The 12267-nt window shown below is 38.4% G+C and overlaps 1 protein-coding gene across 1 annotated transcript in view; it reads left to right on the top strand.

Moving 5' to 3' along the window:
• NCKAP5 (NCK associated protein 5) overlaps positions 1–12267 on the top strand; it is a 1041554-nt gene that overhangs the window by 65219 nt on the left and 964068 nt on the right. The window contains exon 2 of the mRNA XM_066346570.1: positions 11965–12094. Coding sequence (XP_066202667.1) covers positions 12026–12094 — 69 coding nt within the window. The 5' untranslated portion in view covers positions 11965–12025. The remainder of the gene's footprint in view (positions 1–11964; positions 12095–12267) is intronic.

Here is a 12267-nt window from a genome sequence, read left to right as displayed (position 1 = left end):
TACAGAAGAGAGTATGCACAGCAAGGTGGGGTGAGTAGCGCTGATGGTAAAACCTAACAGTGAAATAATCAGAGAGAGGTAGGATCTCGGAGTAGCCAGTGACACCTAGTGTTTTCTCTTAGCAGTTTAGACTCAGAAATTTGATTATTAGTACATGAAATAGGATTAGGCTTTGAAATCTGACCAAAGCTCTTAGGGACTGAAATTAATCCCTGAAAATTCACACTTGAAGCGTTAACCCCCAATGTGAATACATTTGGTGAAAGGGCCTTTTAGGAGGCAATTAAGGTTAAATAAAGTCTTAAGAGTGGGGGCTTCATTAAATAGGACTGGTGTCCTTATAAGAAAAGGAAGATACACCAGAAGCGTGTGTGCAGGGAAAAGGCCACATGGGACACAGAGAGGAGGCAGCCAGATGCAAGTTTAGGAGAGATACCTCATCGGAAACCAATGCTGTGGGCACCTTGTCTTGAACATCTGGCCTCTGGAGCTATAAGAAAATAAATTTCTATTGTTAAGCCACCTACCTAGTCAGTGACATTCTGTTATGGCAGTACAAGCTGACTAATATGGTAAGCAAATACCTAGCTAATGCATATTAAGAATTGGATGCCAAATTGCAAATTTGTACTAAATATGTAACTTTCCAAAAGATTGCCTGCTTATATTTGCTGATCAGCACGTTCTTCTCTATGTAAACCTACATAGGAATCAAGTAAAATTAGAAGTTCACTTCATGACGGTGGTCTCTAAGCGAAAGAGTTTGCTGGGTGATGAGGTGGCCGATGGGACACCGCAGAGTCACTGTGCTGTGACGTACTCATCCCCTCTCGACCTGCAGTGCTTGCTGGTCACGGAGACAAGGGCCCTCTCTCCCGACAGCACTGATGTGGAGTGTGTCAGCCTTTCTGACTTTTCCTTGTTGATCCCTCCCATTTTCATAGTGACATTTTCTGGTTGCCACTTTTTTTTAGGGGGGGATGTTGCTTTGACCATTTTGTATAACTTTACTTTGATCCTTTTTATGATTATTTTATAGTTTAATACACAGATTTTCAAGTCCTTGGGATAGAGAGTAGTGCGTACACTTAGGCTGAAGTTTGGCCAGGACATATGTTACAGTTATACTGCCTGTTGCCATGGGCTGTCCTTCTGATAGTTGATACCTGTGCTGTATCAGTTGCTAAATGTTTTGAATGTCAGTCTCTGCCTCTATAACTCACGCTGTAAAGTATGCAAAGAAATTGGTCATGATAAGCTGTTCAAGCAGCCTTCCACACAGCAGACTAGGCTATCTGAGAATTGTCCAAAGGATCCCCGTTTCCCAAAATGTCAGCCTCACTAGCCTATGATAGAGCATAAAACCTGGTCACCAGAGTTGCTTCTTAATGAGTTTCATCATATTTACCAGGAAGGGTACCCCACATATCTAATATTTAAAGCTTACCTACTATGTGTCAGGCACTGCTCTTTAAATGGGCCATCTCATTAATCATCATACCAACCTTTCTATAGAAAGGTCCTACTGTTAATGAATTTTATAGCTGAATCAGCTGAAGCTTAAGTTGGTCAAATAATGTGTTTAATGGTATCAGCTAGTTAGGAGCAAAGTAGAGAATGAAACCCTAAGATTAAATATTGTGTTTAGAACAAACACGTTCCCTTGGTTTAGGAGACCCTGTATGATACAGATGTTGCTTACATCTCAGAACTTTTCTCACACATTCTCTTGCTTTGTTCCTGAGGAACTGGTTCCCTATGCTGGGACCTACAAAACTTTCCCAGCTTCTTCCCAGCAGAAAAACTGGTCTTTCTAACTGATATGCTCTTTACCTGTATTTTTACATGGCTGGTTCTCACCTTTACCATTCTCTACAAAATACTCTCCTTTTCCCGTACTTGACACTGTTCCACCACCTCCTGGGAATTATTTCCTTCAGAGCAGACACCGTTCACCATTTGGAGTTATTTATTTGCTTATTTATTTTCTATGCCCTCCCATTAGAATGTCAGCTTGATGAAGCAGGAACCAAGTCTCTCTTAAACATGCCTGTGTCATCAACACTGAAGTATTGAATCCTTCATAGTAGTCATTTAATTAATACGTGCAGACTATCATAAGGTTATCTAGTGTGACTCATCAAATTCCAAGGCTCTTTAGAATAAGACTTAGGGGACATGTTTTTGATGGAGGGGAAATCTTATTGCCTGAAAAGTCTCTCTGATTGGATTCATTATTACAGAAAGTACTCCAAGCTATCAGTACATCCAGTCACTGAGGAAGGGAGGGAGCTGCAAAATGGGTGGGGACAGCTGAAAGTGAGAAAGATAAAACCCCCAAACAGATGTCTGTTGACTAGTAGTCTTGCCAATAGTAATAGTATAGAACTAACTTAGTTCTGAAAATGCTTCTGAGTGTTTGTTTTTAACTACTAGGCTCTACTAAAAAACAAATATTAAGAACTTAGTATATTTAAATACCGATCATAGGTGATGATGGTGATTAATAAGGTAGATCCCTAAGGACCTGTATGAAAGTTGGGAGAGAAAGAAATCATTGCCAAATGGAGTGACTAGGAAGAAATTGTGAAGGAGTTGGGACCTGAGCCAGGCGCTGGAGCAAGGGGAGGAACAGACCAGATGGAGGTGAGAGGTATGATCAAAAGTCTGGTCTCAGGAATGTGCCTAGTGTGCTTGCGATTGTAAAAGACTCATTGGCAGGAAGTAGACCTTGAACATGATGTTGACAAATTTGGATTTTATCCTGAATTCAGAATGGACTCCTAGGAGTTTCTGAGTGTACAAGTAAAATACAGAATAAAAAATTAGTGTTTCTGAAAAATAAGAGATGGGATGCTTCTGATGGAGGAGGGAGCCTATGGCTGGAAAAGGGCTCCATCAGTTTCCTACAGTTGACTATAATTTGGATGGACTGTCTGGCGCACAGCTGTCTCAACTCCTGGCCAAGGAGATAAGAGACAGAGGCCACATGCTGTGTGTGGGCTGTGAAGTAGAGTCTCTTGCATCCTCTTCAGAGTTGAAACAGTTGAGAGAGTTGTGAAAACTATTTCATTTCAATGTTATTAAAAGCTTATTGGGGAGATGACGTCAAAGTAATGGCGCGGTAGGAAGCGATACTGATAAATCTCCCCCAAAACTCAACAAGATCTTCAACCAGAAACAGAAAAACCTATCCTTGGAGCCTCTAGATGTTTCACAATACACTCGAAGGTATGGTCGAGCGAAAAATTGGCTAAATATATAATCAAACCCTGAAGAAATAGAGAGTAAGAAATGCTCCACCTTCCTCACTAACCTAAACAGGGCGGCTTTCACTGGGAACTGAGAATATAGAAACTAAGGCGGGCAAAGGGGGTGAATAGATCCAGGCCGCGGCACAAACAGCCGAACCAGGCTGTGGCACGGAGATCCAAGCCGAGGAAAAACTTCCTGTGGCAACCCAGGCAATACAAGCTAACACTCGCGCCAAACCCAGACAAAGAAAGACAAGTGGGGCAGCCATTTTCCCCATCTCCTGGTCGGCACGCGCAGATAGTGGGCGAGAGATTCCTTCCAAAGCCCTGGGAGTGAGCGCCCGTGTTGTCCCACAGAGAAGCAGAGTCAGAGGCCTTTGTGTGGGCCAAAGGCGGAATCTCCGGGCTGCCCCAGCGCCCTGAGAAAGCTGTGCATGGGGAGGGAGTGAGAACTAATTCCAATGCCGGAACTTTTCCGTCCGGGCGGGGGTTTCACTCAGAGGGTGAGGCGGTTGGCCTGATATCCTGGTCTACACAGATAGTGAACGAGAGATTCCTCCGAGTGCCTCGGCAGTGCGCCCCTGTGTTATCCCACAGAGGGGCAGAGTCAGGGGCCTTTGTGTGGGCCAAAAGCGGAATCTCGGGCCACCCCAGCGCCCTGAAAAAGCCACGCATGGGGACGGAGCGAGAGCCAATTCCAACGCTGGAACTTTTCTGTGTGGGCGGGGGTTTCACTCAGAGTGTGAGACTTCCGGCCTGATATCCTGGTCTGCATGCGCAGATAGTGAGCGAGAGATTTCTCCAAGCGCCCTGGGAGTGGGCGCCCGCCCGTGTTACCAGACAGAGTGGCAGAGCCAGAGGTCTTTGAGTGGGCAGAAGCCCCGCCTGATTATGCTAGCAGCTCTGACTGACTGAGCCTTACCCAGAGCCCTGTGCTGAGTGGGAATAGAGTGGGGAGTTGCCAGCTCTCTGAGCCTCTTACTATCCAGGCAGAGGCAGCAGCAACCCCATAGCTGGATTATCAGGCTACTAATTGAGGAAGGAAAGACTAGGAGAAAGGCTCCAGGAACACGGACTCTCTCACTGGCAGAGCCTATAAATGCTAATGAGCCTCGATTGCCAATGAGACTAAAGCACAATACATGACATCGCCATAGAGACTTATCAACTGCAAACCTTACCTGAGCGTGCCAAAGGGGCAGAACCCGGGGTACAGAGTCACCGACCAGGAAGAGGGAGAGAAAAGAAAAAGCAAGAAGATAACCTCTCAAAATCAAGAATAATACGTAGACTTTATAACCTATCCCATTTTATTATATTTGTTCATTTGTTTCTCTTATCTTCATTCTTGATATTTTGTTTTCCTCCTCCAATTTGGTCGTTTAACTCTCTGTCAGTCTTACTCTCTCCTCTCCTTGAACTACACTACCCATAAGTGTTACATCTCCCATTATCTTTTCTTTCCTCTTCCTTTCTCTCTACGAGGGTTGCACTCCAAAACCCTTAACTCTCACTCTCTCTCTCTCTCCTCTTTTTTCTTTTTTCTTCTTTTAGTGGTTTCCTCTTTTTTTTTCTCTCTCTCTCTCTCTTTCTTTTCACCCTCTATATTATTTTCTTCCTTTCTCCTTTACATCTCCTCTTATTCAAACCTCAATAACAAACAATATCTTATCTGGGACTCAAACTTATGTTTGTGGCATTTTGGGGGGTTTTTACTTCACCTTTTTAACACACTAGCAGTGCTCCCATCCCTGGCTCTCTATTTTATCTAGTTCTTGTTCTACTAAATACAATAGTAATTTTTTAATTTGTCCCCCCATTTTCCTATTTTCCTCTTATTCCTCTCATCATAACTCTTAGTCAACCAACACCTAAAAGCAAATCATTTTATTCTTGACCCAAATTTTTTTCTTATTTGCTTTTTGTGGGTCCATACCCCCCCTTTTTTTTGCCCCTTTATTACTTCTCCCCAATTCAGGCCCTCCATTAAAGGCATTGTTTGCTCTATTTAGTACAATATAATTCAGAGTCCACCACAAGATTTTCTCAAGAAAGAGGGGAGAGGAGAGGAGAGGAAAAAAAGGAGGAGGGGAAATAATTTTCTTTTTTAAAATTTTTTATTTCATTTTATTTTTCTTTATTTCATTATTAATTTTTTTTAAAAAAAGAACTCATTCCGATTTTTAATTTTTTTTAACTTTTTATTCTTTATTAAATCTCATTAATACTATCAACAAAACCACCCTCAGATGTCATTAAGGAAGAGAAAATCGAATATCATGGATACAAAAGAAAGAGAGGTAACACAGCTAGATGAGGAAAAATCTATGGAGAAAAAATTTAATATATTGGAAACCTTGGAGCTAAATGACAGAGAATTTAAGATAGAAATCCTAAAAATCCTCCGAGATATACAAGAAAACACAGAAAGGCAATTTAGGGAGCTCAGAAAACAACTCAACGAACACAAAGAATATATTTCCAAGGAAATTGAAACTATAAAAACAAATCAAACAGAGATGAAAAACTCAATTCACGAGCTGAAAATCGAGGTAACAAGCTTAGCTATTAGAACAGGCCAGATAGAAGAGAGGATTAGTGAAATAGAAAACAAGCAACTTGAGGCACAACAGAGAGAAGAAGAAAGAGACTCAAAAATTAAAAAAAAAAATGAGATAGCCCTACAGGAATTATCTGACTCCATCAAAAAGAATAACATAAGAATAATAGGTATATCAGAGGGAGAAGAGAGAGAAAATGGAATGGAGAACAGACTCAAACAAATAATAGATGAGAACTTCCCAAGCCTGTGGAAAGAACTAAAGCCTCAAATTCAAGAAGCAAACAGAACTCCAAGTTTTCTTAACCCCAACAAACCTACCCCAAGGCACATCATAATGAAACTGGCACAAACCAACAGCAAAGAAAAAATTCTCAAGGCAGCCAGGGAAAAGAAGAATATAACATATAAAGGAAGGCCCATTATATTATCATCAGATTTCTCAGCAGAAACTCTATAAGCTAGAAGAGAGTGGACCCCAATATTTAAAGTCCTGAAAGAGAGGAACTTTCAGCCACAAATACTATACCCATCAAAGCTATCCTTCAAATATGAAGGAGAAATAAAAACATTCACAGATACAGAAAAGATGAGGGAATTTATCATCAGAAAACCCCCACTCCAGGAATTACTAAAGGGGGTTCTCCAATCAGATACAAAGAACAACAACAACAAAAAAACAAAGCCACAAGTAAAAGCTCCAAGAAGAACACCATAAAACCAAATTTAAACTGTGACAACAACAAAAAGAAAGTGGGGGAGAGGATGGAGATTAACAGTAGCAAAGGACGATGGAGTGCAAAAGTACTCACAAAATAGTGCGCTACAATGAACAGGGTAGGAACCCTTTTCATTACTTAAAGGTAACCACCATTGAAAAAACCACCACAGAAGCACATGAGATAAAAAAGATAGCAACAGAGGAAAGATGTATGGAATATAACCAAATAAAAACAAAAGATAGAAAAACAAAGAGAAGGATCAAACAAGACACAAAACTAACAGAAAGCAATCTATAAAATGGCAATAGGGAACTCACAAGTGTCAATAATTACACTAAATGTAAATGGATTAAAGTCACCAATAAAAAGGCACAGAGTAGCAGAATGGATTAAAAAAGAAAATCCAACTGTATGCTGCCTACAGGAAACTCATCTAAGTAACAAGGATAAAAACAAATTCAAAGTGAAAGGCTGGAAAACAATACTCCAAGCAAATAACATCCAAAAAAAAAGCAGGCGTAGCAATAGTCATATCTGATAATGCTGACTACAAGACAGCAAAAGTACTCAGAGACAAAAATGGCCATTTCATAATGGTTAAGGGGACACTGAATCAAGAAGACATAACAATTCTTAATATATATGCACCAAAGCAAGGAGCAACAAAATATATAAGACAGCTACTTATTGACCTTAAAACAAAAACTGTCAAAAATACAATCATACTTGGAGACCTCAATACACCGCTGACGGTTCTAGATCGGTCATCCAAACAGAGAATCAACAAAGATATAGTGGCCTTAAACAAAACACTAGAGCACCTGGATATGATAGACATCTACAGGACATTTCATCCCAAAGTAACTGAGTATACATTTTTCTCCAGTGTACATGGATCATTCTCAAGAATTGACCATATGTTGGGCCACAAAAACAACATCAGCAAATTCAGAAAAATCGAAGTTGTACCAAGCATATTTTCTGATCATAAAGCCTTGAAACTAGAATTCAACTGCAAAAAAGAGGAAAAAAATCCCACAAAAATGTGGAAACTAAACAACATACTTTTAAAAAATGAATGGGTCAAAGAAGAAATAAGTGCAGAGATCAAAAGATATATACAGACTAATGAAAATGACAATACGACATATCAGAATCTATGGGATGCAGCAAAAGCAGTGATAAGAAGGAAGTTCATATCACTTCAGGCATATATGAACAAACAAGAGAGAGCCCAAGTGAACCACTTAACTTCACACCTTAAGGAACTAGAAAAAGAAGAACAAAGAAAACCCAAAACCAGCCGAAGAAAGGAGATAATAAAAATCAGAACAGAAATAAATGAAATAGAGAACAGAAAAACTATAGAAAAAATTAATAGAACAAGGAGCTGGTTCTTTGAAAAGATCAACAAAATTGACAAACCCTTGGCAAGACTTACCAAGGCAAAAAGAGAAAGAACTCATATAAACAAAATCCAAAATGAAAGAGGAGAAATCACCACGGACACTGTAGATATACAAAGAATTATTGTAGAATACTATGAGAAACTTTATGCCACTAAATTCAACAACCTAGAAGAAATGGATACATTCCTAGAACAATACAACCTTCCTAGAGGGAGTCAAGGAGAAGCAAAAAGCCTAAACAAACCTATTATTAGAGAAGAAATAGAAAAAACCATTAAAAACCTACCCAAAAATAAAAGTCCAGGCCCAAACGGCTATACCAGGAATTTTATCAAACATTCAAAGAAGACTTGGTTCCTATTCTACTGAAAGTCTTCCAAAAAATTGAAGAAGAAGCAATACTTCCAAACACATTTTATGAGGCCAACATAACCCTCATACCAAAACCAGGCAAGGATGGCATAAAAAAAGAAAACTACAGACCAATTTCTCTAATGAATACAGATGCTAAAATACTAAACAAAATACTAGCAAATCGAATACAAGAACATATTAAAAAAATAATACATCATGATCAAGTGGGATTCATCCAAGAATCTCAAGGATGGTTCAACATACATAAAACGGTTAACATAATACACCATATCAACAAAACAAAGAACAAAAACCACATGATCTTATCAATAGACGCAGAAAAGGCTTTCGATAAAATACAACACAATTTTATGTTTAAGACTCTCAACAAAATGGGTATAGAAGGAAAATATCTCAACATGATAAAGGCCATATATGATAAACCATCAGCTAACATCATATTAAATGGCACTATACTGAAGGCTTTCCCCCTTAAATCAGGAATAAGACAGGGTTGTCTACTCTCTCCACTCTTATTTAATGTGGTACTAGAGGTTCTAGCCAGACCAATCAGACAAGACAAAGAAATAAAAGGCATCCATATCGGAAAAGTAGAAGTAAAGGTATCACTTTTTGCAGATGATATGATCCTATACATCGAAAACCCCAAAGAATCCACAAAAAGACTACTAGAAACAATAAGCCAATACAGTAAGGTCGCAGGATACAAAATTAACATACAGAAGTCAATAGCCTTTCTATATGCCAACGATGAAACATTTGAGAACGAACTCAAAAGAATAATCCCCTTCATGATTGCAACAAAAAAAATAATAAAATACTTAGGAATAAACATAACAAGGAATGTAAAGGACTTATATAATGAAAACTATAAACTATTGTTAAGGGAAATCGAAAAAGATATAATGAGATGGAAGAATATACCTTGTTCTTGGTTAGGAAGAATAAATATAATCAAGACGGCCATATTACCCAAAGCAATATACAAATTTAATGGAATTCCCATGAAAATTCCAATGACAATTTTTAAAGAAATGGAGCAAAAAATCATCAGATTTATATGGAACTATAAAAAACCCCGAATAGCCAAAGCAATCCTAAAGAAAAAGAATGAAGCTGGGGGAATTATAATACCTGACTTCAAACTATATTATAGGGCCACGACAATCAAAACAGCATGGTATTGGCAGAAAAATAGACACTCAGACCAATGGAACAGAATAGAAAACCCAGAAATAAAACCACATATATATAGTCAAATAATTTTTGATAAAGGGGCCAAGAACACACAGTGGAGAAAAGAAAGCCTCTTCAATAAATGGTGCTGGGAAAACTGGAAAGCCACATGCAAAAGAATGAAACTGGACTACAGTTTGTCCCCCTGTACTAAAATTAACTCAAAATGGATCAAAGATCTAAACATAAGACCTGAAACAATTAAGTACATAGAAGAAGACATAGGTACTAAACTCATGGACCTGGGTTTTAAAGAGCATTTTATGAATTTGACTCCAAAGGCAAGAGAAGTGAAGACAAAAATTAATGAATAGGACTACATCAGACTAAGAAGTTTTTGCTCAGCAAGAGAAACTGATATAAAAATAAACAGACAGCCAACTAAATGGGAAATGATATTTTCAAACAACAGCTCAGATAAGGGCCTAATATCCAAAATATACAAAGAACTCATAAAACTCAACAACAAACAAACAAACAATCCAATAAAAAAATAGGAAGAGGATATGAACAGACACTTCTCCCAGGAAGAAATACAAATGGCCAACAGATATATGAAAAGATGCTCATCTTCTTTAGTTATTAGAGAAATGCAAATCAAAACTGCAATGAGATACCACCTCACACCTGTTAGATTAGCTATTATTAACAAGACAGGTAATAGCAAATGTTGGAGAGGCTGTGGAGAAAAAGGAATCCTCATACACTTGGTGGGAATGTAAAGTAGTACAACCATTATGGAAGAAAGTATGCTGGTTCCTCAAAAAACTGAAAATAGAACCACGTTATGACCCAGCAAACCCTCTACTGCGTATATACCCCCAAAAGTCACAAACATTGATACGTAAAGACACATGCAGCCCCATGTTCATTGCAGCATTGTTCACAGTGGCCAGGACATGGAAACAACCAAAAAGCCTGTCAATAGATGACTGGATAAAGAAGATGTGGCACATATACACAATGGAATACTACTCAGCCATAAGAAATGATGACATTGGATCATTTACAGCAAAATGGTGGGATCTTGATAACATTATACGAAGTGAAATAAGTAAATCAGAAAAAACCAGGAACTGCATTATTCCATATGTAGGTGGGACATAAAAGTGAAACTAAGAGACATTGATAAGAGTGTGGTGGTTACGGGGGAAGAGGGTAGAGGGAGAGGGAGAGGGGGTGGGGGAGGGGCACAAAGAAAACTAGATAGAAGGTGACAGAGGACAATCTGACTTTGGGTGATGAGTATGCAACATAAGTGAATGACAAGATAACCTGGACATGTTATCTTTGAATATATGTATCCTGATTTATTGATGTCACCCCATTAAAAAAATAAAATTATTTAAAAAAAAAAGCTTATTGGTATAACTTTTTAAGTTCAGCAGTTGTGTATCAGCAGTACAATGGCTATATTTTTTGTGTCAATTATGAGCAGTTCTGTTGCTCAAATGACTTCTGAATCATCAAAGCCATGAAATTATGCCAACTAGTATTGAAGGTTAACATAACCTGTATATATTGTAATCTGTGCATATATTGCTTTTGAACCATTTTTACATACATTATTTGATTGCTGTTGATTGCAATTGAGATGTGAATTTTAGGGAGGCTCAATGACTTGTTCAAGGTCACTTGGCTAAAGGGTAGGAAAGCCTGGGCTCAAACCTATATATATATATATATATATATATATATATATATTTTTTTTTTTCTTCGAGCCTCTTACATCTTGGTGAAAACTAGGAGCTAGTTCTTAATACATATGATATATCCTTACTGACCAAGACACATAATCATTCTAGAACAAGCAATTTCAGTGGAGTATAGGTAGAATGCAGTGGGTGTTCACATACTCATTGACAATAACGATGTCATCATCCATTCTTTCTGAATCAACCTGTCCCAAAGGAAATGTGTTTTATAATGTTCCTCAAATATGTTTATATTAAATATTTTTAAATTAAATATTGACAGTAAAATTTCCTCATTGGGTTTTGGGCTCAACAACTTTTGATAGGAAGTGTGGTGTTGCCAGTGTGTTCTCACGGAATTTGCAGACAGTATCTATGCACAGTAACAGTGATTCTCTGGCTGATAGAGAACGGGTGTGGAACAAGTGTGGCATGAAATGGACTGTTTGCTTTTATCCACAGTCTGCTGATTTGACCTGCAAACCCATTCCCCAATACCATAAGCAAAACCTATAAAAACACAGGGGCCTCCGTAAAGATGACTCTGACATTTGGAACCAGAGAGATCTTTGGAGTCCAGAGAGCCCAGTTCTGTACTTAATTCTTTGGGTCTGGGTATTATTGACTTCAACACTTGTTCCTGGTTAGAAAGTTAAAAACAAGGGTCTAAATACTGTTCACTTGGATAGTAAAAAACATGTTCACTCTTTGCAGTGATCCTGGAAACAGAAGGGGAAGTCTTACAAATTACAAAGGAAAATAAATAACTTCACCCATGGAGGGAAAGAGACAGCTTGAGAAAAGGGACTTTGGAAAAAGGCTGTCTCTAGACAGCAGTCTTGTGGTAAGTACTAAATATTCATTTACCACTCTATATGTTTTGGCTTAAAATGCATTATTCTCTGACTGTTATTTCCTGAACCCTGTGCTTTTGAAACCTCTATTCCAGTTACCCCATTAGCAATATCTCCTGGGATTTCGTTTCATTTATTTTTTTTACAGAGTCAAAAGCCAGTA

This window comes from Saccopteryx leptura, chromosome 7, assembly GCF_036850995.1.
Source record: "Saccopteryx leptura isolate mSacLep1 chromosome 7, mSacLep1_pri_phased_curated, whole genome shotgun sequence".
NCBI lineage: Eukaryota > Metazoa > Chordata > Mammalia > Chiroptera > Emballonuridae > Saccopteryx > Saccopteryx leptura.
The sequence above is the reverse complement of the archived record's forward strand: the minus strand, read 5'-3'. Positions and strand labels throughout refer to the sequence as shown.